Genomic DNA, 25,586 nt, shown 5'->3' with positions numbered 1-25,586 from the left:
AGCCAGGCGATGACAGGGGAAACATGGTGTATTGATGGGCGACTTTCCATATTTAAACTCTTACTCTTTTACTAACGAATTGAATGTATTTAAAGCGAGACGTTGTTATTTTTAAAGCGGATACAGTCTGTAATTTGAAATATTTCAATCGATGTTTAAACGATATATGGTATATTTAAACAATGAAAGTGAAATGTACACAATTAGAACGTAAATTAAACAATGAAATGGAAACTGAAATGGAATTTAACATCGCTTTACTAATTCAAAAACAAACAAAAAAATTACATTTAGATATACAAGTCGTGTTCTTCGAAAAACAAAAACAATGAATTGAATTTGTCGAGGTTTACGTTCGAAAAACAAAATTGACATTGAGATATCAGGACATGTTCTTCAAAAACAAAAATTTAACCCGCTATGTGCGACCCCTTTATCATGGACATCGCTGCCCTCCCTCCTTAAGTATCGCGAGTAACATACCTTAACTGAGGTAAGGAGCGTCTGCTTTTGCGGTAGCCGTAACTTCTCACCCCAAAGTAATTGCTCGATAAACCGCATAATGAGCGGTACGCAATCGAGCTTCCTTGTTTTTAGGGCGTGGGGTTTCCTTGTCGCATGCGAGCGGGTACTTTGTCGTCGCCGACTCGCCCGAACTCCATATCGAGCACAAGTGTCGAATAAATTCCATTATCGAGATATGCAAGTCGAGATTAGAATACCGATTAAATACCAAAGCAGATATTAATCGGACATAATTAAAGAACTTACCATGTCCAACGCATCCTTATCGTACCGGGACATGAAGAATAATGCCCAGTATTCTTGTTTATCATTGTCCGGGGACGACGACATGGAAGTGGCCATTCATGATTATCGGGAGGATGACAATTTGAACTTCATGCGAGGTTCTGACAACATCCCCGACCATAGCCATAATTGTTTCGTCATGCGTCGTCTCGCTTTGACATAAACAGTATGAAGAGGTGCAGTGATTGAGGCGCTTCTTGTAAGGATATGGCTTTTTGCTCGCGACTTTTTGTATTATGCATCTGAAAGCGTCCATCACATCATCGATGACCATCTTCTTCCCCTCAAGCGTGTATAATTTGTCGCGTGTGGTCTTGACATGTCGATTCTTCCACACGACGAGTCTTTGAGATTAAGCGATATGAGATATAATAAGACCATATTGTAAATATTTAAATGATATTATCAATTGTTATATGATATTATATATAATTAAATAGACAAATTAAATCATAAAAGGCATTAAACACTATTAGAAAATCGTTAAACACTATAACAAAAACCTTTAAACAATATCATAAAAAAACTTTAAACTTACCCAGTCCATAGAAGCGAGTTGAGGAAGATCCTCATCAACTCCTCGTTTCGATGTTGTTAAAGACGCTGACGAGCCAACCCATTTCTTCTTCTTGAATAAAAGATTTTCCGAGCCGTCGGGTCCCATTGTTGATTAGCCTTGATCATCTCTCTCGTTGCTCGGTCGGGGTCTTCGACGATCATCTTCCTTCGATCGCGGGGACGATGGCGGCGACGATCAACTGCAGAACACATCCTTACATGGTTGTTCTTGTTGTGGGATTGTGTCGGCTACGATCGCGAGGGACGGCGGCGACAGCATCAACCCGCGATACATCCTTACATGGTTCTTGTCGTGGTGGGATTGTGTCTCGCTTGGATCGCGATCTTGTCGGCCGCACCGCCACGCCCGGCAATGATTCAACGATCTTCTCAACCGTGGCCATGACAACATCATCATTGGGAGACACACCCTTAACTTGTTCTTGATCTTCAGGTATTGTGTCCATCTTTGATGCCGCATCTCGGCGCGGTTCCACCGGGTCGAGGATTTCATCAGAAGAGAGTTAACGACCTTCTCAACAGCGCAACGGCGCCACATTATCTACGATGTCCTCCACCGTCGTGGCCATGTCATCAGCGGCGAGACTCGATGCATCAACAGCAGCACCGATGGTGTTGCTATTGTTTCATCGTCGGACCCGGTGGAGACGAGGCGATATTGTTATCCTCTTTTTCGCAAGTCTCTTCGAATGTGGCCGCCTTGAAATGACCTTCCCAATGATGTCGTTGTCGTCAAATTCCGACGCCTCGTTCGTCCCGGGTGCTTTAATTCTTTGGAGGGATGGCGCGACCGATTTGCGAAACGTCCCTTCCGATTGCACGAACACGAGCGACAAGCCGAGAAACTTCGGTCATCAATATCTGGCACGCCTGCATAAGAGTTGCAGTGACATCTTCGCCTAATGTCGTCGGTGGGACTGCCACGGTCGGAGGGGCTGCCATGGTCGGGGACTGCCACAATCGGGGGACTCGTCGTTGTCGTGGTAGGGGGTTGTTGCAATCTGCGGGGTAGGGGAGGGCTTCTCCGTGCCGAGGAATCGCGTGGCGTGGTGGGGTCCGGAAGTAGGAGAGCAGGCGTCCAGTAGCGCATGTAAGGCTGCCCTCTCATCCCGCCTCGAGCAAGTGGTTCCGGGAGCAATAGCATCCATCCGTCGGTTGGCCCCAACAAATATTTCTTCTTCGAAAGATTCGCCGAACCAAATTTCGAGAAACTAACATATGTAAACCAAACATTTTTCGGTGAAATCATTCATTTTAAACTATAAAAAACTATATTTAAAGCAGAGTGTTTATATATTTAAACGTTATAGAATATAATTAAAGCGGAGAACAAAATATTTAAACCCAGGTATGAATAACGGTTAAATGGTAAATACTAAAGTTAAAGCGCTAAATAAAATGTTTAAACATTAAAGACTTATGTTAAACATTGTCCATGATTTATTACCTCTTTTCCATCGAGCGATGACAAAGTCGGTTTCTACCTTCGCTTGCTTCCGTAAAGTACTTTCACCGTAGCACGACGATCCTTGGAATCTTGCCGAAAGCGGACTTTCTTCCCGTTCCGGTCACTCGTAAAACCGGGACGTTAAGCGCGACCGAGCAACCCTTTAATGTACCCACATGTTGGTCTTCTTCCCGACGATCTATCTTGCGACTCGAGCGTCCGCTGTGGAATATCCTCCATAAGCCACTCATGCGTCGCTCGCGCCCATGCGTATCGCCCCATGGGTCGGTAGATCATTGACATAATCAACGATCCGATTCGGAACCGAGCATGACGTATTTTGGGAAGAGGATCGTACCCATGAGGTACACCATCGGGAGTTTGACAAAATTATCTTCTTCTCCCTCCGTCGAACAAGTTGCACCGAGTGCTCTTGATGGAGTCTCCCTGTCTCTCGTAGGTTTTTGATAGATACCTCCCTTCGAGACGCTAACCGGGTTTTCTTCTACGAAAGACCAGCTGCGTCGCCATCGCAACGTGAGACCAAGAACGAGGGGCCACATCTTGAGGTCTCGAAACTCAGAGAGCTTTCCCGATCCCCGAATTTATTGGTGCGACCATCGTACGTTTTGCAAAAGAGAATCAAGAAGGGCCCTCTCTTGGTATATAGCTTCCAACTCGATGAAGCACGCAAACGGTGTCCGTCGAATAATCTCCCAGATGTCGAGGGGGTCATGTTATTTTTTTCAATTCGACTAAAGTCTCCACTACTAGGTGTCAAAATAGCATCGCCCATTAACTAGGGTTGACCGCCATAATCACCGACTGCGACAATAACATCACATTCAACATGCAGTATTCACAAAAAGTTTAAGCGCAAATTTAAGGTTTTAAAGCGGTAACCTCTCGGGTTATTAAAGCAGAGATATCAAATGTTAAACGAGACCCACTTTTATTAAGCGAGACGAGAATACTTAAACAGAGACAACAAAAACTTAAACTCGAACATCTCATTTCTTAAACGTCAACCCTCATTTGTAAAACGCAACCATATCAAATGAAAGGGGAAATGTACATTATAAATATTACACAAATCATAACAATCGAAAAACTTTTTTCGATAGTGTATCTGCAGCTAAAAATGCAAAAATAAAAAACAAAAACCCTAGCCGAGAAATCTCCCGTAGACTAACAAAAACCCCAGTAGAAATCCCCTACAGACTTCAATATCTTCCAACAAAAACAGGAACACAAAACAAAACCGAAAAAAATCTTTCTTTGTAATGAGCAGTTAACATAAAAACCATACTCAATACCTTAAATCGCAAATCGATGAAATGCCAACTAGTTCACGGGGGACTTCTCCTTTGAGATACTGCGTGGAAATGAAAAAGTCAGAAATACGGAGGCTTCAGCGGAGAGACAACTTCGGAGACGACTGAAATGGAAGAGTCAAGACGCGAGTTGAGAAAAAGCAAGTAAACGGCTCCAATAAATTGTCTCTCGGGGTTACCCTACGGAAAACCACCCCACTTCCTCTCAAATCGCCGAGATGGCTGCAGCCACGACCCCCCATGCAAGGGCATTTTCGTCTATAAAATTTGAAACTCACTCCGTTCACATCCGTTACAGGGTTTGGGGGTTTGAAAAACATCTTGTTTAAAAGGAGGGGTTTTTAGGGATTGCAAAACTAACGGGGTGTTTTTGACAATTTTACAAACTTAAAGGGTTTTTTTGGCAATTTCCACTAAAATAAAAACATAACTTTACCCAAAAATAAATGTAAAAAATCTCAACTTTCACTGTATATATTAAAAAAAAAGAAAACTTTATATATTTTTTTTTATATTTTTTAATATCCCCATAAGAATCAGTCTCTTTTGTTGAAAACTTTTATTAGTCAAATTTGGTTGGTGAGAAAGAATTGCAATAAAGAACACCAACAAAACATGTTGGCTACTTTTGCCTTTTCAAAAACACAGTTTCTTTATAATCCAAATATCAAACTTAGTTAAGCATAATACGAGGTACAATTTGGGCATCAACATATAAAATAAAATTAATTCTTTCTCTCGTAATCTTGCAAAATATATTTAATAAAGTGGCTATTGTGTTAAAGATTAAATACAATATTAATGCATGAACTAAATTTTCTTTTATTAATGTGGTCACTAGACTTAAAAAATGGGTTAATAAAGACATTCATCTGATATAAATACCATTCATACCAAGGACTGAGACTCACAGGGACCTACGTGATCTAATCAGAAATGTTACATAGGACTGTAAATGAACCAATGCATTTCTTAAAATCACAAAAACTCTGTTTGTTAAAGTCTTAGTTTACAAAGAAAAATACTCAATTTGTTTACAAAGAAAAATGCGTGATTCTTGAGCTCAATTTCTAAACTTATAAGATAAATAAGCTTAGAGTATGAATATCACCAAGCTCAGCTTGTTGAGACTCACGAACAATCATTTATAATATCATTAAAGATTTGTTTATAAGAATCATTAAGAAACTCGTCTATGATATCATCAACAAACTTATTTATAATAATTATTTATAAAAAATCATTTATAATATAATTAATAAGCCCATTTATATAAAGTATTTACAGACCCGTTTAATATTAACATATATGTTTATAGCATCATTAATAATAATGTCAAGCTTGAACTCTAGCTTGAATTTGAGCCGAGCCTAAAGTTGAGCTTGAATTCAAGTCAAGTTTGATATGATCCTATAAACGAGTTAAATTTAACTTTTTTTTTCACATTATATGAAGAAGAAACAAGAAGAGCCTCTAATAATAAAAGAAGAAGAAGAAGAACAACAACATCATGAAGATTAAAAAAAAAAAACAAACAAACAACAACACCGAGCTTTATCGAGCTAACAGGCCAAGCTCAGACCTTAGAATTTCTTAAATAGCCCAGCCTAAGCCTAACAAACAAAGTTTGTTCAGTTCGGCTCGACTCGTTTACAGCCCTAGGCACGTGCCTCCGGAGAGGGACTCGCATCCAGTTTTCCCCTATATAAATTACATAATTGTAAACATGTAAACCATAAGTCTAAACTTTTTTTTAATTACCTTTTGATTAAGATTTTTTCACTGATATATATATATATATATATATAATTGTTTAAACTTAATATTTGAATATACAACTAATCAGAAATACAGGGATGTTGTCCTCACATGAAATAGGACACATACAATTCAAGGACTGAGGATAACATCACTATTCTGACCCTACATATTGACATAAAAATTAATAATAATTACCCTTGCTGGGAGAGGTCTACTATTCATAGTATTCTTCTCAACCCAAACTAGTTCAAAGCCTCAACCAAAATAATAATAATAATAATAATAATAATAATAATAATAACTTTACGATGAAAGACCAACTTGCCAAAGTCTTGTCATCAAAACCAAATACAACTCAAAAATCTTGATTTATGAGTTAATAGTTCATCAATGAGAGAGCGTATAAGTGTACACTCATAACTTAGAAGATTAGTTCTTGAATGAATTCAGATATAAGAAACGTACACATAAAAGTACACAAGTTTTAAGTGAGAATTGAGAAGAAAAGGCTTAATGGCTCAAATAAACTAAAATAATTTGATTCTGACAAAGATACATATCAAAATCAATCTTGATTAAGTATTAATCCAGTAAAACAAGGTGAAAGATGAAATCTAGATTGATACCTTATTTAGAGGGTGACGGTAGGATTACCGACACCATTGAGGCCTACCATCAGCCTCCTCTTCGCTGTCTTCGTTCTGTAACACCAAACCTCGAACGCCTCACTGAGATCAGGGAACTTCACCTTCTCAGCCATCTTCATCCAATCACCGAGTATTTCCGCTTGATCATTCGACGGCAAAGCTAAAACTAATGATATGATAGCCCCCTCAATATTTTGGCATTGATCAGTGTCCATCTTGTGAGGAAAGGAATCATCACCTTCACTCTGTGAATCCAAGATCGGCTTCATTTTCCTCATATAAGGTAGCCATGTCTTAAGGAAATGAAGCCTCGAGGGGGCCGGAAGCACAACACTGCCATAACCGACAGCGTCGAAAGCCTTCCCTGCTAATTCTATCAGCTTTGCTTTGACAGCCCACAAACCAGAACAATATGCATCAGCCTGAATTATTGCTAGCATATGTGCAGAGATGCCGATCCAGTTTGAAATAAAATCCTTCATCATTTCCATCTTTGGTAAAATATTACACATCCAGTCAATGTCTGATAGGCATTGTAGCATTCTCTCTTCTGCTTCCTGTGGGGACAGATCAAAAAAAATGTTTAGTGTGTTTAACTCTCCTTCGAATCTGGTGAATACCCGTGCAAGGCCTGTCCTTACTTCAGACCTTACGTCCTCATCCAAAATCACCAACGGAGTATCTTCATCTTCCACCAGCATGTATTCCACCTGTTCCTGAGCCGAAGTTTTTAGTTCATCAGCATAGAGAGGAAATGAACTTTCTGCCGTGGTCGCAAAATGAATAGCAGAAAGGAAAACATTCTTGGCTGCATTCTCATTTACAGGTCGGATTCGGGCTAATAAAGCAGTGGCTGCTGTTCCCAGGGCTGGAGTAATTTTTAGAATTTCCTCTTCCTCCTTTTCTTCCCATGGGACAGCCTCCAAGTATTGTATGCAGCTATTTGTAATTCCTTCACATTGAAGAGCAATTGAAGCTCGAAGTACACCAAGAGCTGTTTTTACAGCATCCCATGAGTCTAAGATCAAATCTTCCGAGAGATAAAGGAGCTTCAAGAGCTTAGCGTAATGGTCATACTCCGATCCCTGACATTTCACTTCAATGTAGTTTTTAGGTGAAGTGTTGTCACTGATAAGCTGTTCTGCAAAGAACCCACTCTTTTGCTTCAAAATGGAGGAGTGGCAGTAGAACAATTCTGGCATCCCATCTCTGCTTCTCAAACAAACAGTAACATCACTAGTGGACTGATCACCAAATTCACTTGTCTGCTCTATGCTAGTTTTGTCCATGAGGCCACAAAGTACACAACCAGACTCATGCTTTATATGTACAGAAAACAAGTGAGGAAGCTAAATAACTGCAACAAAACATAACCAGTTCCAATTCAAATTGTGGAAGTGGGACTACAGTGACGTACAGCATAACACATGCTAAGAAGTTTAATGCAGCAAATCACTAAACAAAAATAAGGATTATATTTTAGCAGATAATTCAGCTGTGTTCAACATTACTGGTACTATTTTTCAAACAAAGATGGAATACGGATGCAGGCAGATATCTCTTTAACAAAGTTAGATCAACCAGATTCATTAAGTTTCTTGAGTGGAATCTCTTCCAAGACTACTTCTGGTGATAATCTTCTTTTCATCAGAAAACTCAAGAAATAACACAAAAAAGTTAAAATGTCTGCAGCATAATCTGAGTAATTAGCCTGGGGATAGAGATATATTGCTTATGAAAGAAACGAAGTCATTGCTGCTACTGTGCTTGTCTTTATCTGTGAATAAGATGAATCAACACTTCAATCATAAGAGATCTTTTGAATTATGCAACATAATCCTCTGCAGTCCACATGACTGCTTTCTTATAATTACCATCAGATAACTGAAGATTCAAGACATGAAAATATATTGCAACAAATAATTTTTTATTGTCCCCCAATTATAAACTTCTAATGAGAGACCTTTTCTCTCTTCTCATTAATATTACTCCCAAATAAATTTTTTTTAAAAAAAAAGGGCATTCTATAGCTTAATGGATGATACTCAATGGAAATGGTAACGCCCATCTATCTAATCATAGAATCCATATTCCATAGAATCAACTGCATCACAAAGGGTAATTTTTTTAGAGAATATCACATCATCTATACTCATACAAGGTTATCATCAATCTATCTTCTATAGCTGAACGAGATTTCACCAAATAATCATATCATCTACACCAGCAACTACTGAGCATGACTAAAATTATCCCAATCAAATCCTAGACTAAGTTAAGAATTAGTATTATAAACACTAAATGCTCATTCATCACCAATATCTTGCAAAAGTTTTATTCTGAGTATTATACTACTAACTGCTCATGCCTATTGCTTGTGAACAACATAGGACTTGCCAAAATACCCTAAAAATTAACGCATCAAAAAATAAGAATGCTTCAAACCACAAACCACACACATCTCTTGGTACCATTCCACTACAATCATTAGTGACACCCAAATCAATTCCCCCTCCAATCCCTCCACTCCACATCCAATTAAGCAATCAAAATACCATCTTGCTCATAACCCTAAGAAAGAAACACAAATAAAAAAGAAAGATAACAACTTTTCACATCAGAACTCCATCTCAAACCAAAAACAGTCCACAGAAGCTCCCAAAACCATATCCCAAACCCCACTACATCACTTGATCACCAGAACCAACTACAGATCACAAAAATCATCAGAAAACACATCACCAAACAAAAATTACAACAAATAACTTCAAAAAAAAAAGCCAGAAATCATACCATTCATGGAGATCGAGCTAATGCCAGAGCACAAGAAGAGCCCCAACCCGGAATCCTACCCCATGGACCAAGACAAGAGAGAGAGAGAAGCCTGCAAGAAAGGCACCAAAAGGAGCAAAGGATAGCGAATAACTTAAGTGAGCACGCGAGGCAACGCACCGAGAGCTTGTTAATCTAACCGTGCATTGATCATCAAGATTCATGTATTTTTTTTTTTTTTTTAATTTAAGATGACCCGCTAGACCGCCAAAAGAAACAGGAGTATTCATAAATTTTCGGTAGAATAAATAAAGTGAAGTGTATGCATACGTGAGTGAGTGTTTAAATCATCCATATATATAATCACTACTCTTGCTTTTAAAAATCTGCCTCGATTTCGAATTCTCACCATTTATAAATAGTTTTATAAAAGTCAATTATCAATAAATCACTTTGGGCGTTCATGTTTTTAGGAAAGTGGGAGAAAGTGAGGGGAGTGTTTTGATTTCCTCCACTTCTGATATTCATTTGTGTTGAAGTGGAGGAAGTGCCACTTCCCCCACTTCCAACTGAAGTGGATTTTGAACTAAACTCATTTCAGTATTTTTTTTATTGAAGTGGGGATAAATGAGTCAATCTATTTTGAACTCATAAAACTTCATCTAACACCTAAATCCTTCGGTTCTATTATTAATTTTTGACAAATAAACACGGAAATCATGGAAGTGATATTACTTCCCCCATTTCAAAAAAGTGGCGCGTCTCTCACTTCCTGACTTCTCTCACTTACGGTGAAATGAATGCCAAAATTCGTGTTCGTAGATCAAAATCAGAATGCTAATAATTGCTTGGGAGTTTGGACGATATCCAGCCGTCCAAATGATAGACGTTTGGTTATATTACAACGAGATCTCATCCGTTTATATGGAGATCAACGGTGGATTCTCTGCACAAATGATTGTCCAAAGTAGAGTCCGGTCACATGCACCGCATGAACACATGAACCACTTAACTGATTCTGAACTGGTGGGTTGGGTTGCACTTATGGGCTGGCCCAGATCATTGATATCACAAATCTCTCCTTTAATAAATACCAAGGATATCGATATCTTCGAGTATAATTAATTAATTTATTATTATTTGATGCTTAGTTAGATATTTATTAGTTCTTTACATGAATATTTATAAAATAATTTTATATTTCTAAGATATTTTATCAAAAACTTTTGTGATATTCCTTAATTTTTGCACCCACTTGTGCATGCAACTATGCAAGTGGAGTGGTGATATTATTGTGGTCCACTTGTTTTTCTTTTCTGTTTTCTTTTAAGAAAAGAAAATATAGTTTAAATAGAATTTGAAGTTGACTGAGTTGAGGCAACACTCAAACAAGCAAGTGTGTTATGGAAAAGTGTTTGGTCCCCCAACACAATGCACAACTAGGGTCCTCTTTTTGAAAGTTTCCATCAAATGAATAGGATAAAGCATACAACCCTGTCTTTGATTTGATGTAAAATGGAGGAAGTAAAGAAAGTGAATGAAAATGATGGGAAAAAAAAAAATCATTTAAAATATGCATGTTCTTTCAAAGAAGTGATAGCATAGAACCACACCAAATGACAGATGAAAACATTAGAGAAAAAATAATCATTATTCATTTATAACATAACTAGGTTCTGTACAACTAGAGTATGTATTCATAATAGATCACCTTTTGAAGGCAAACACAATCAGCTTTGAAGAAATATAAATCAAATTGTGTAGGCAATGGGGAACTGATGGCGAAAATCTTATCATTGGTTAGGGCAATGCACAATCAAAATATGTGAATGTGCCTTTTCAATGAAGTGTTAATGACTCGAGAACTCTTCGAGCTTGAATCTGCAGTGCGACTTGCCTGTCTTCCGGGGCTAGAGTTGATCCGAATTGACCCACTGCCCAAACAAGAGACGCGCATTTCTCACCGAGAAGTTTCCTGATATCTTCGTGTATGGTTGCTAAAGGAGCTCTTTCCCTTCTCTTAACTTGTCCGGCTAATAACAGCAGAAACTCCCCACATTTTAACCTGAACAATGAAAACAAATATTTGTTGGTACTTGGTATTTCATGAAAAGAATGGGGAAGAACACTGAGGATTTCTGGATCATAGGACTGTCACCAAGAGGATTAGTACTTTTAGCAAAAGATGGTTGCCGGGTGTGGAAACATTGTGAGGATCTAATAGAAACAAGGTCCTTCAAAATAAACGAAGCTGCTTATTTTGGTTTTGCTATCTTTAATTAACCTAAATGCATTGAATACAAAGTTATGACATTATTGGTCATAATGATTTAAATGTGAGGTGGAATTTAAGGACAACCCATTGTAAAAAGAAAAATGGCAAACAGTAGAAGAAGCAAGACTGATGTTAAGCAAATAATTAAATTCAAGGCTACCAAGCAAGGAGATGCCAGAAGAAAAAAGTAATGCAGATGCATATGAATCATTTTCTACAGCAGCTTTAAGGAGCAAGTCTTTTTCTCATGGGTAGTACAATTGAGGCTAACAGATTTGTTCTCTTTTAGAATAATACAGAATTAAACCCTCCAATTTTCATTTGATAGAAAGTGTAAAATCATCGTAGGTAATGGAACTCAATTTTTATTAATCTTACATTAGAAAGGAAAAAGGTTTGTCAACTATGAAAATATCCTCTTTCTGACATATAATATCAAAAGTTAAACAATCTAACCAATAAGAAAAAAACGCAAAAGCAAGAAAAGCAAGCTCACCTAATATTATCATCCCCTTCCTCATCTTTCACAAGTTCTGCAATTTTCTCGATGCCATAGCATCCCTCAAAATCCTAGATTGCAAAGAGACAAGGAAAGAGTTGATTTCTCCATCTTTAAAAGGTGCTTAACCCATGGAATGAAGAACCTACCTGTCATGTTACTATTGTACCAACAAGTACCATGTGTTGATCAAAACCATAATTAGCAGTTTACAGGCAACCAGAAGATATAGTTTGTTTATTTGATAGTGTGTTTGAAGTGCTCACTGAACCCACCGGATGAAGAACCAACCTGACATGTTACCATTCTACCACAAAGTACCATGCATTGACCAAAAACCATAATTAATTACCAAATTAGCAGGTCAAGAAGATCTGATTTGTTTTTCAAGTGTGTATTTAAGAGGCTCAATGAACAAAGAAAATTCTTCCATACACCATGTTGAAGTGAACCAAGACCACTGAATATGTCCCACAAGGCAGTTACCGCCACATGACACATCCATTGACTTGGTACACTGCATGTTGTGCAGGCAATAAATTAAGACCTAACTGTCATGTTACTATTCTACCAACAAGTACCATTTTTCGGATCAAAAACTATAATTAATTACGATTAGAAGTTGACAAGTGTCAAAAAGATCTAGGTTGTTTCTGAGAGTACATTTCAAATTGCTCAATAACAAACAAAGTTGGAGGAAACTAAATAGGAGCAATTATGTAGATACATTACCATCTGGTTGGCAACAGAATCCAGCATTAACGATATTAAAGCGTCCAAGCATGCACCCTGCTCAAGTGTTCCTCGGGTTGATAGTATATTAACAAGCACCTGCATTAATTGAACTAGTCTTAGTTTCCAAATGTCCCATCTCTGATTGTCATGACAATGTAATAGTGCACTAAAAAAGCAATATGTCAGTGAAGCACTTAAAGAATATAAAAGAATTTAAAGAGTTCAACAGCAATTTATTGTGTGATTCAGTTGAGTAATATGAGCTTGTTCTGTGTGCTGTTACATAAAAAGAGAATCCTCTGTCACTAAACTTTACTTGTCAACAATCCAGGTCGCATGGTTTCCAGGTGAGTAAAGAATCGGGAGACATTTAACTCTTAACCCCATCTAAGAGAAGCTTGTATACTAGGCTAGCATATAATAAAAAACACATACACCTATCAAATGATGCGAATTACAAATACGGTTAAATTTTACCTGTAAAATAATAATTTTGTAAACCATGGGCTTTAGATAACTTCAACCATACACTCCAAGTCATTTTTTTAACAATCACACCACAAGACAAGGAGGATGAGCAGAGTAAACTTTTAACTACAATAAAATCACTCTCAACAGGAAGCGCTAGTAATACTATGAAATTCATAGTCAAAAGGAGAAAAAGATTCATGAAATTCAACATATGACTAACACCATTCCAAGTGGAGACCTGCCAATGGAACAAAATTTACCAAGTAAAGAAGTTGGACGACATCTCTTAGTGAGAACAGCAATTTAGACATACTAGATATCAAAGGCTAATTCTAGGAGCAAACTACTCTTATGGTAAAAAGAATTACAATGAAGAAAATAACTTCCCCAATGACATATATAATCTTAAACTTTATATTTCATCCCATAAAGACGCCAGTAATCTAAATCAAGCATCAAAATTTTCAAATACCAATTAAACCTAATACTCACAAGGATGAAATGGCCTTGCAAATAATACAAAAATCACATAATGCTTTCTGCCTCAAAACCAATGAATACCATGCCACGCTCATGAGCTACAGCAGTACTCCCCTTAAGCAAAACGCTGTTTCCTGGACCAAGTACAGTTCAACAAACCATAGAATATATGCCATATGCAGTGGAACAGTCCGAACCATTCATATATTATCATAATGCAACACAACACATAGCCATTGGTCTTGCGTGTGCAAGAATCTCCCCATATATGCAGCAGAAAAATCGTCTTACACCATGCTTTTTATTCCATTAATATTCCAGTAATCTAAATCGAGCAAAACAAAAATTTTCAGTAAAAAAACTCACAAAAGGATCTACAATTCACATCATAAGCAAGCTTGTCCAATGTAAGGAAAAGTAGTTTAACAACTAATAACAAGAATCATGTCATACTTTTTGCCTCAAACCCTAAGCATAAACATCTCTTTGGCAATCAAGGTGCAATATTTACCTTAATTGCATCGTGCTCATGAGCTAAAACAGTGCTCTCCTTATGCAGCAGACAGCATCCTTCCAAAACTCTAAGAGCAAGGGCAACCTCAGAATCAGTAGCTGGGCTAGTGATCTTCATTGGCTCCACACCAAATATATGATCCACCCTCATCACAGGTTCATCTTTCAATTGCCGCAAACTATTGTTAAACAGAACTGGAATCACTGCATGCCCATAAATCCCTATCTCAATTACATACTTTCTGATCCCAAAATCGTTTATTTTTCACAAAAATGAATAGTAATGAGCTATAAAATGATACACTGAGAGAGATCAAAACCCTAGGAAATGGATCGAGATCGAGATCGATACCTTGGAGTTCGTGAAGGGACTGGGACTGGCGGAAGAGGCGGATGGCATCGTCGGAGTCGGCAATGGATCGGAGGGATTTGAGGAGGTTCCGGAGTCCTCGGAGGCGGAGGAACGAGAACTCGGCGGTGGCGTCGCGGAGGGCGGTGCGGAGAGCCAGTGTGACCTCTCTGTAGAGGCGACGGTTCTCCAGAGAGGAGGCCAGCTCCGACGAGGCCTCGGTGGCAGCGGCCGACGCCTCGTCCGGCGGCGGAGGCAGCTCCGGCGGCGCGGGCCCGCGAGCACGACCACCCCAAAACTCTCTCTTTTTTAGAAACATCGTCGAGTGAGTTCGGTGGTGGCGTTTTCGGTTTTTTGGTATGATTTGGACTTTTTGCATGCAGGCCCTTGCTAAACCTTGTAATTAAAATTACACTATACCCCCACAAAAAATGTGCATTTTCATATTATTATTACTCTATAAAGAAAAGAAATAATAAATTCCATATTTTATAATTTATGGAAAATACATTCTTTTTGAATTTCTGAAATATAAAAAAATATCAACTTTCGATTTTGGGATTTATTTGAATTTAAGAAATTTGAATTTAAAAATAAAATTAACAATATATCCCTATAAAACCAGGATTTGCGTCTATACCCTTATAAAGAATATGAATTTGAGATATCACCATATACAGCCCAAGCAAGTTGCATTTGTAGCAGGTACAAGAACATATAAACACTGAGTGAGAAGTTAAATCTCCCAAAATACCATTTACTTGTGAAATTCAATCCTAAAAATAATACGGAATACTGTGCAAACAAACAAATATGACATGCGGGACTAGCCGAAAAATATGCTCCAATTATATACTTTTACGTCGAGTTCTGAAGCTTCTTCGAGATTTTTTTTTAGTTCTTTTGCAGAATGAAAAGTCTTTTGCAAGCAGCAATGCAAAACCTCCTCCACCTGCACCTACCAACTTGTAGCCACAGCAGTAAGGTTCGGCAAATGTGAAGAGTTTGTCGACAAACTCGTTGCTGCAGTAAGGGTCCAGCTCCTGATGTAACCTCCAGGCCTCAAGCATGATTTCTCCCAGTTCATCAATGTCGCCATTCATTAATGCTTCTCTTCCGATCCTTGCCAGTGCGGCAAGACGCTTGATGCTGGATATAAGCAAGTTATCTCGGCGGAGATATCGAATTACCACCTTCTGCAAAACTTGGTTCGCAAGCCGGACCTGCGAATAGAGTGATTTGTAATGGCGACTATGAAAATGTAAATGCTCCATCTATTTAGGTCTTATATATTTCTTGATATTAAGGCTGGAATACGGGTATAAAAAAGAAGATTGGATTCAAATATGAAGTGTCGATCAACTTGAGTTGGAGGGAGAACACATTTCATTAATCAAAAGAGGGATGAGACTTATAAAAATATACAAATGTACAACTTGTGTGAAAACAAACTTCATCCATGCATGCAAAACGACGCCTAATAAGGAAATTATAACATAAATATAGTTTATCAACATTTTAAGATCATCCTAACCAATTTCTGAGGTGGGTAATGTTGTGAACTTTACAAGAATACAAGTAAATATAGTTCATGTTCAAAGCCAAAAATTTGTATTTACTAATGCTTAGCCACTAGGAATGGCCAGTCTCCTTCTGTGGCTTCCATGCAACAGCTAAAAGTTATATCTTTCAAGGTGGGTGTGCATTTTAAAAATTGCTTGGATTTCTTTATGGCTTCAGTCGGTGTATCACTCCAAGCAATACAAACAGCTTTAGCACTATATATATAAAGTGCATCATCAAACTTCCAGAAAAAAGGGGAAAAGTACCATCCAAATGTATCATCTGATTCCCTTGGCACAACCTACTTATATGCCATTTCAGAAGTTCCCTCTCCTTATGCTTCTTAGTTCAGGTTCAAGTCTTCAAGATTGGATTCCTTTAGCAGTTCTAATTAAAACTGATCGAAGAATGAAATATAATGCATCAACTTTTCCGGTTCTTTATGTTATTTTTATCATGCCAATCATGACCAAAATAACAGGTACTAAATCTAGGATTACAGAATGTATGATCACTTACACTAACTGGCATTTCAAACAAACCACGGATGTTTCTACTATCTAAGATATTCGCAGATCAGTATATAACCAGGGTAATAATTCATCTGCTAATGTTGTGCACAACCCGATAATAAAGAATAACATTCAAAAATGGAGAATTTCACAAACAAATACAGAAATAAAAAACTTACTTGACCAGTAAACACAACAAGCAACCGTTGCTCCAGCTCCTGCACTAGCTGAGGAGAAGCTACAAGGGGAGTGACCTGTAACCGTAGCGGTTGACCTGGAAAACTGGAAGTATATTTAATGCCAGGATAAAGGCCTCCAATTTGGTCTTGCCAACCTCCTCCAGTACCCATTACCTGTTCAAGCACCAAAACAATTCTAGCAACATTCTCATTGCTTTCATCTTCTTCCATGAGATGCAGAAGTCCCTTTACAACAGCAGCAGCCAATATACTTGATGTTCCAAGTCCACTACCTCGGGGAACATTCGCCCATGTCCTGATTTGCAGGCCTGAATCTTTTAACAGATTATTATGGATAATGCCTGTCACAAGAAGTGCAGATTTAACAAGTCTAAATCGATCATCTTCATCAAACGGTCCTATCATTGATTTGGGGTGTTGAATATATACACTATTTTCAGCATCATCTACAATCAGAACACCATGACTTTCTGTTGTGTTTATCTCAATTCCAACTGGCAGAGAATTCTCCAAACGTACTGCCATATTCAGAACACACCCAGGACGCTCCAGACTCCAAGGTGGTGTATCACTCCAACCTCCAACAAAATCAACCCGAACTGGTAATTCTACCTTCACTCTTCTGGCCTGGAATGTGAGTCCATCAATTTCACTCTTATCACTTGATGAATGGTTCACTCCAAAAGAAGAGGAAGAGAACTGATCTGAGAGGAGAAATAGAGTAGGTAAACAACAAAAGTTTTAAAAAATGTCAAAAGGCAAAGATTATTTAGATAACGGAATGATATTGCATTTACAGGTTAAAAAGTGGCAGAACAATTTTTGGTAACAAATCTACTTGTGTGACAAGTTGACAACTAATCTTGGAAAAATAATGAAAGAAATCAAAGTTACCGACTTAACCATAGATATGTTTTCAACATTCAATTGAAGAATGGTGCATATAGATATGCTTTCTGCATACCTGCAATTCCATCTTTTACTGCTGATGCTGTCTCGCTAGCAACTGCTGTCCATACCTTCTGCTCCAGTGAGCACGCAGCTGAGTCATCCCCACAAGCCCTAAGTAGATCCACTTGCACCTGGTATGCTCTGCTTTGAGGAAGAACCCCACGATTCAGAGCCTCCAGACTAGGACAGAGTTCGAGGAACTCCTCACAAGTTTTCAATCCTGAGACGTTATTTTGCAAAATCTCTTCACACAATTGAGACAGGTCTCTACCTAGCAAACCATAAGTGATGCAAGCTTTAGCAATTCCAGCAGCTAGTTCTGCTTGATGGTTAGTAGAATGCATGCAAAGCCGGGGGAAGTCAATTGACCGGTGCAGCTCCTCCAAACTAAAACGTTGAGAACTTCTCCACAAGGAAAGCATTTGTTCACTATTTAGACTAGATGAGCCCATAAGCCACATGCCTATGCTAAGCATATCAGAAGGAGGAAGTATAGGATATAACTTGGCATTCCAAAGGCACATGTCTTTTGCAGACGAGGAACTCCATAATTCTCTTGGCTGTATATTCAAATCGTGCAAGACTTGCCTCCATGGTTTCCCACAAAATGTTCCATTATCCCCAAGCGGACTTTTAGGGTTATCATGAAGCCCACAGTAAATAAATATTCTCCCAGAGTGACCTACCAGGGGAACTTCCCAAACACAATGCCGATCAGGTAAAATAAACCGAAATGAATCTTCCGATGATTGTGACGCATTTTTTTGTGTAATATTTACCCCAACAACAATACAATGAGAACCCATCTGTATTCTACCTGAAAGTGATGAATCATAAACCAGAGAATCCTCCCCAACTGAAACACCAGGTGAAACTTTGCTAGAAAGAATGACAGCAGATGCAGCAATGTCACAGACAGTGGTATCTGCAATGGAACACAAGTGCCTTCGACCAACAAGTCCAAAATCTGAACCACTTAAGTGGTCCAAAACTTCATTGGATGTCCCAAAATGTAAGAATGACAAGTCATCTGTAGAAGTGATAAAAGTAAATTTATGGGACAATCAGAAATATCAACATGTGTAACATGTAGGTGACATACTCATTGTTTCAAAGCTAAATGCAAATGCTTGATGCAATTTAACATGAAGAAAGAAATTCTCTTGTAACCACATCAAGCAACCAATTCTGACAACCAGTCATTGTTTAGTACTCTCATGGTCCAAAAAAGATAAAGGATAATTACTTGAACAAATGCACACTCTATTGACCAAATAGTAAATTACAGAGCTAACATTAATAATGGATATACGGACTTACACTATTGCAAATCATGTTACTATTTTTTTATTATTTGTTTTCATAGTAGGGATCACAGGGGTTAGCCCTCCACAAGACCTCACCTAAGGAATACAACTTAGACCCTTGGACAAAGGGCCTGTCATGCATCTTATTTTGTGTTGAATGATTGTAATGAACCAGCTTTACAATATTAATTATGCATTTCTTATCAAATATTAAACCAAGGATTTAATTTTAGAAAAAAAGTTTTCCTCGTATTGGCACTTATAGACATTCAATATGGTGAATGACTAAATCACCATTTGTTAATGTGCACCTTTATCTGACTATACTTCATTATCACCTGGAATTTCAAGGTCTCCCAGGTTATTCTCCATATAAAAATAATATACCATGTAAAGAATGGGAGGCACAAAATATTTACTTTCAAGTCTTCAGATTGTATTGATGAGAATCTATGCCTTTGGCTTTAATAAGATACAGACAATCCATGTGAGTGGGATTCTCTCTACAATAGGTGGTAAATGGTAATATTATATTTCCTCAGAATGGAAACAGCTCCCAATACAAAAATTACTTATTTGCTACTATTTAACATATTTGATAATTGGCTGGGGTTTGTTAGTAATGAAATGTGAAGCAAAATTTGTATTAAGGAGATCAATTACTTTTATACCATTATTTCATTTATTTGTAATAAGGGGAGATATTACATTTTATCCACAATTTGATAAATGGTATGCTTGACTAAGGTTTTGTTTCACTAGGTATATGTGGTAATGTTTGCAATAATGAGATAACTTGCTTTTACACCTACGTTTGTAACAATAAGAAATTTCTTTTTTACTTTGTTTGGCACATCCCATGCTTATTTAGGGGTTCTGTTTTTTATGTTAAGTGAGGTAATAACTGTAAGAAAAAAAAAAAATTTTACCCATATCTGTAACAATACAAAAACTGAACTTTACACCCTTAGCTGACATGTCCTATTGCTAACTATGATTATGTATGATACTAAATGTGATAATGTTTGTACTGTGAGATTGAGAAAAAAAAAAAAAACTTTGTCAGACCTTGTTTATAACAATTAGGTAAATTTCTCGGAGAAAGTGAACTGTTAGCCTTTGAACTAACAACATTTTGTCAATTTTCTCCTTCAACACAAGAACAGGTCATTTCAGTTCCTGAACTAGGAAGAATGTTCACCCAAGAGCTTCTTACCATTCAAGCATGAGTGAGTGACATGGATTTAAATAAGCTTTTTAATTTCAAGTTGGGTAAGGGGAGCTTAAGGCATATGCCATGCATGAACATGTCAAACACCTTGTCATGTCATCATCCACAGGCTATATAGTTATATTTTTAATTATTTTGCTGTACTAGTTCAATTGTGACCAATATGTCTAAGCTCTGACTCACTTTGACTCCTCAGTTCCAATCCCAGAAAAAAAAAAGAAAAAAAAGAAAAAATGGAAGGTATGTTGGCACAAAAATAAATAGACGTGAACTTAGTGTTTGCTTAATTATAATTGATGCTCCAACATAATTATAGAAGATGATGGATGTCTGCCCACAATAGACAGATGCAATGATACATAAATATTGTCACAAGCTAGATAACGTTATGCCAAACCATATATGCCAAAAGAACCATATTCATAATAGAGGGGTCAAAATTTCACCTAAACAAGTAAAAGTCATAGTAAAATATTACTAATCATAATGATTGACCAGTCAACTATTTCATAATATAGAAAATCAATATAATTATTCTCAAACAAAACACAAAGATAAACTCTAATATTCCTATTTTCCAATTAGTGAGAAAACAGAATTAAATGGGAAGGTTCATCCATAATTAAAAGGTGCTAAATTATCAGGATAAATCTTATAATTTATGACAACAAATGGACATACAGGCACAGTAGCTGAACATCTTCCGGCTCCCCAAGGCTTTGATGAGTTCTTTTCCTAAAGGACGTGAGTTTAACCATTCATGCTTGGCAGGAACCCATGCTGCAACCAGATCCTCATATAAACTCATCTGCAAAATCTCATTATACAATTAAAAAAACCAATCAGAAAATCTAGCTCCTTAATTGAATATAAGTCTGAATGAGAATAATAATCTAGAAAAGATAGGGCTGCAATTAGCATGACTAAAATTTGAAAGTTTGGATGTGCTCCCATCTCTCAAGAAAAAAGGTATGTGTAGTACCAAAGGGATTTACAAAGATAATATAACAATTAGAGAACCTAGTTAAACAATTCTTAAAATGATAGGCAAATGATAAAATGTGCACTGCTAAAATCAAAATGAAGATGCTCTTCAACTTAAGCTTGAAATCAACAACCTTTCTGGATAAGTGGTTTCCTGCAGATCCTGCAATGCAGAAGTAGATTTACATGTAGCAATGAACAGAAAATGCCAGACATCCCCCTAAGTATGTGAACACTTCCTGATGTACGCCCATAGGTAATAAGGTAGAACATGCTTAGAAAGGATTGTAGAAATAAACTCTAACAAATCAAGACCAGAATGCAGACAAGCACATTCAACAAAGACTATCATACTCAATGATGCCCTAGCAGTTATATGAGAGCTATAACCAAAAGACAGAAGCTTACCTCTTTTCTAGCTTTCAAAAGCTCCAGTACCATTGCTCTACTTGAAGAATATGCAAGCATAATAAGATCCAGCCATGCCTTGCCCTTAACCGCTATTATCCCTGTATCAAGCAATGCTCGACCGTCATGTCTAACAGCATGCTTCTGAACAAGCTCTTCCACTGTTGGTTTCTGCAGTAGATCTTCAACCAAACAGAGGGAGTAGTTTTCTTCCAGCACTCCATCTTTTGATGCCACCACTACACCATGGTTAGAAGCTATATCCAGGGTGATTGGGACTGTGATAATGCAGCAGGCATCATCTGGAAGGCTCAACGTGGATGCATCAAAACAAGGAAGTACATCTCCGGTCATAATGAAGAGCCCACCTGCCAACATAGGGACATGAGGCATATAAGAACAGTTACGACAGTGATGGACAAAAATAGATACATAGGCACTTATAAAAAACAAATATCCATGGTCAAAAGGAGGGTGATGAAAGAAAGATGGGTGAAGGAATGCTGAAAGGGAAACTTAGGCAAATCGCTTGGATCCATATGTGCTTGCAAGGCTAGCAAACAGGTCTCTTCATCCAATAGCGACTAAGGCCCAACAATTTGGATTAAACTGCTTCAGCACAAGTGCAATGGACTGTGGATGGAAAATTTTCCTTGTGCTAGTAAGAAAAATCAAAATGCAGATAGATATTTTTAAGAGGAAATAATGAATGCTCAAGACTTTAATGGCATTATTATGTTTCAAATATTTTGGCATGTAAAGAAGACCTCAACCTCAAGATCGCATTTGGTAGCATCAATTTTCCCAGGATATTAGAGCCAATTTTCATTAAATGCAAGAGAAGGATCACCAGTATAGCAACCTTCATCCTTAAAAGCTTGCCTTGCACTAGAAGAAATAGCAAGTATATGGTCAAAGAGCAATGGAACAGGCCCATCAGGGTTATCTGTTGCCAAATATGGCAATGGCAAGAAAACTTTCCCCATTGGGTTTGCCCATGGAACCCTCTTAGAGTCACCTCCAGCATGAAGCAACAATATATGTTTTTTGGCCATAAAATTCAACATCAATGGGCAAAGAACACTGTTGGACCGGCCATTGACCACAGAAGATCCATTTGCCGTATCATCATCTGCAACCTATAAAAGATAAATTATTTATTTAAAGATATTATTGGAAGAAAGCATTTTCCTTGGCTCGATAATGAAGTGACTGATAAAGCAGTAAGAAAAATAAATAGCAACTGTAAAAAAACAAGAACTGACTGAGAGATATTCAATTTGTTAAGGGTAACAGGAGAAAAATGCTACACACATGCAGAAAGCACAATGAGGTAAATATGACTATAGCATGAATGGCAGAATAGGTATTAAGGACTCGCACAACTGTATATATTAAATTTTCACAGCTAGAATGGGTCAGATTTTAATACCATTCCAACAGAAAGTATAATCAAGATGTACTTACAACACAAGCAAACCATAACGAAGAAGAAACCATGGAGAACCCTTCAATCTAACTGCTAATTTAACCTATAATGATTCATTACAATGTATATGCTAGTGAACATCCAAGTTCTAGGGCTTATTGTGGCATATCTCAGTATGTGAACTCTAACGTAGCATTATCTGTGTAATACAAACCATTCAGACGCATAAACAGGGTTCCAAGCACCAGAATTTATCCTATTCTCATCCTACTGAGACCAACATAAGTAGTGTACTTATCTCCCAAAAGACTTCAAAAATATATATATATATATATATATATATGAATTGGTAACCCAAAATACTGAATATGAATATTTCAGCAAGTGAACTCTATCACAGAAATTCAGCAGTATATTAACGCATTCACTGCATAATTAAATAAATATGGGCTATTCAACATGGATTGCAGACTCACAGACAAAGTTGCAGATAACAGAATTTATCCCGTTCACATCTTACAGAGACCACCATGGATTCAGGGTGCTTATTACCAAAATAAAAAATAAATAAATAAATACTTGGTCTAAGACTCTAAAATACTGAATATGAATATATCAGCAAGTAGAGTAAACTCCATTGCAGCAATTCAACTAGCAAATGAAATACAAACTAATCACTGTGAATTGGGAACTCATAAACATGGTTCCAAGCACAAGCATTCATCCCATTCTCATCTAACAGAGACCAACACGAATTAAGTGTACTTGTAGCCTAAAATACTAAAATTAAAAGAAAGAAAGAAATAGGGAAAAAGGAAGAAGAAGAAGAAGATGAAGAAGACAAGCAATCCAAATTACCGAATTTTCTAGTATGAATGTTTTCTCCAACTTAATTCTTAATTCTTAAGTGGTTCTTTGCACTCACTAAATCCAAATTACTGAATTTGCAAACACTAATCTCACACTAAACCCAAAGAGAAAAAAAAAAAACACACACACACACACACACAAGCAAAAGCAAAAGCATTTTGGATTCCATACATCCCAAATACCAACGAATCCTAAGAAAAGGAAGAAGGTGTCACCTCAGGGACAAGGCCAAGGCGGACAAAATGGTCGGCAAGGGCAGAGATAGCATGAAGAGTAGCAGCGCCTGACCCGATGCGGGCGCCGTCGGGGTCAGGGACGGCGAGGGTAACAGTCGAAGCGGCGATCCGTCCGATGCGCTGCGCCCGGCGCAGCTGCCAGGTGTAGAGCTCGGCCTGCTCGGGGCTGGCAGCCGTGAGCACGATAGCATCCCACGTTGGAGCCCTGGCCGGATGCCGCACCGACAACCGTAGCCGGTACCAGGACTTCCGCAGCACCGCCTCCAGCTCGCCGCCGGCCTTCCTCCCCTTCGCTCGCCTCTCCAATGTCTCCATCTCTCTCTCTCTCTCTCTGAAGTTGAAGGCAAAAGGAATTGACCGTAAATGGAGAAGGTTTGAAAATGATAAATAAAAATTATTATTATTATTATTATTATTATACTGAGAAGGTTTGAAAATGATGAATAGAAAATTTTATTATTATTAGTATTAGTATTATTATTATTTTAGGAAAAGAATAAACTTTTTTTAATTTGATGATTATATGTATATAAATACTCGAACTGCTATTTTTGGAAATATAAAAAAAATTAAAAAATAAATTCTCAAATTATCCTTCAATTATTAATAATTAAAATTGCTGAAATGTTTCGAAATTATGTGAAGTATAAAATGGTCAGAGTGGTTTCAAATGGTGAGGTTATGTTTTTTATCATTTTATTTTTATTGAATATTAATAATATTGTTAAATCATCAAAAAAAAATACGTAAAATTATATAATAAATGTTTTTTTTACATAATAATGGTAACCAAAAAGAGATGGTGAGGATTATTTGTTAGTATGGGAGATGATTATATGTATATAAAAACTCGAACTGCTATTTTCAAAAAAAATATAAAAATAATAAAAATAAAAGAAAATAATCAAATTATCCTTCAATTATTAATAATTAAAGATTAAGGAAATGTTTCAAAATTATGTGAAGTATAAAATGGTCAGAGTATTTTCAAATTGTGAGGTCATTTTTTTATCATTTTATTTTTATTAAATATTAATAATATTGCTAAATCACACAAAAAAACGTAAAATTATATAATAAAATGTTTCTTTCCATCATAATGGTAACCAAAAAGAGATGGTAAGGATTATTTAACTAGATCAGATAGAGAATGATCTTCAGGGAGGAGGTGGGGCAAATTTTAAAGGAAAAAAACTATGAAATAGAAAAAAAATAAGTTTTTA

The 25,586-nt window shown here is 37.2% G+C and overlaps 3 protein-coding genes across 4 annotated transcripts; all 3 read right to left on the bottom strand.

Annotated features, from left to right (window-relative positions):
* Positions 1-6,426: 6,426 nt before the first annotated feature.
* On the bottom strand, positions 6,427-9,515 carry LOC120279231 (BTB/POZ domain-containing protein At3g05675-like). Its single transcript, XM_039286104.1, has 2 exons — positions 9,372-9,515; positions 6,427-7,935 (listed from the first exon to the last, which is right to left on the bottom strand). Exon 2 carries the CDS (start codon positions 7,865-7,867, stop codon positions 6,563-6,565), a length of 1,305 nt encoding a protein of 434 aa, XP_039142038.1. The 5' UTR covers positions 7,868-7,935; positions 9,372-9,515; the 3' UTR covers positions 6,427-6,562.
* Positions 9,516-10,982: 1,467 nt separating this feature from the next.
* On the bottom strand, positions 10,983-15,006 carry LOC120279462. 2 transcript variants are annotated; one of them, XM_039286393.1, is made up of 5 exons: positions 14,676-15,006; positions 14,322-14,545; positions 12,857-12,955; positions 12,122-12,195; positions 10,983-11,415 (listed from the first exon to the last, which is right to left on the bottom strand). In XM_039286393.1, the coding sequence occupies exons 1-5, from the start codon at positions 14,989-14,991 to the stop codon at positions 11,190-11,192; spliced, it is 939 nt and encodes a 312-aa protein (XP_039142327.1). In that variant the 5' UTR covers positions 14,992-15,006; the 3' UTR covers positions 10,983-11,189. The 2 variants fall into 2 exon arrangements, with proteins under 2 accessions (XP_039142327.1, XP_039142328.1); XM_039286394.1 differs by having other exon boundaries at positions 14,322-14,527.
* Positions 15,007-15,347: 341 nt separating this feature from the next.
* On the bottom strand, positions 15,348-24,700 carry LOC120279045 (bifunctional fucokinase/fucose pyrophosphorylase). The gene is given in 8 exon segments (XM_039285888.1): positions 15,348-15,588; positions 15,590-15,895; positions 16,927-17,651; positions 17,912-18,928; positions 21,118-21,244; positions 21,829-22,196; positions 22,691-22,967; positions 24,343-24,700. Coding segments are annotated over 8 exon segments (3,246 nt in total). The 5' UTR covers positions 24,679-24,700; the 3' UTR covers positions 15,348-15,498.
* Between the last annotated feature and the right edge of the window lie 886 nt (positions 24,701-25,586).

Source organism: Dioscorea cayenensis, chromosome 16, assembly GCF_009730915.1.
Source record: "Dioscorea cayenensis subsp. rotundata cultivar TDr96_F1 chromosome 16, TDr96_F1_v2_PseudoChromosome.rev07_lg8_w22 25.fasta, whole genome shotgun sequence".
Taxonomy (NCBI): domain Eukaryota; kingdom Viridiplantae; phylum Streptophyta; class Magnoliopsida; order Dioscoreales; family Dioscoreaceae; genus Dioscorea; species Dioscorea cayenensis.
This window is presented reverse-complemented; position numbering and strand designations above follow the sequence as displayed.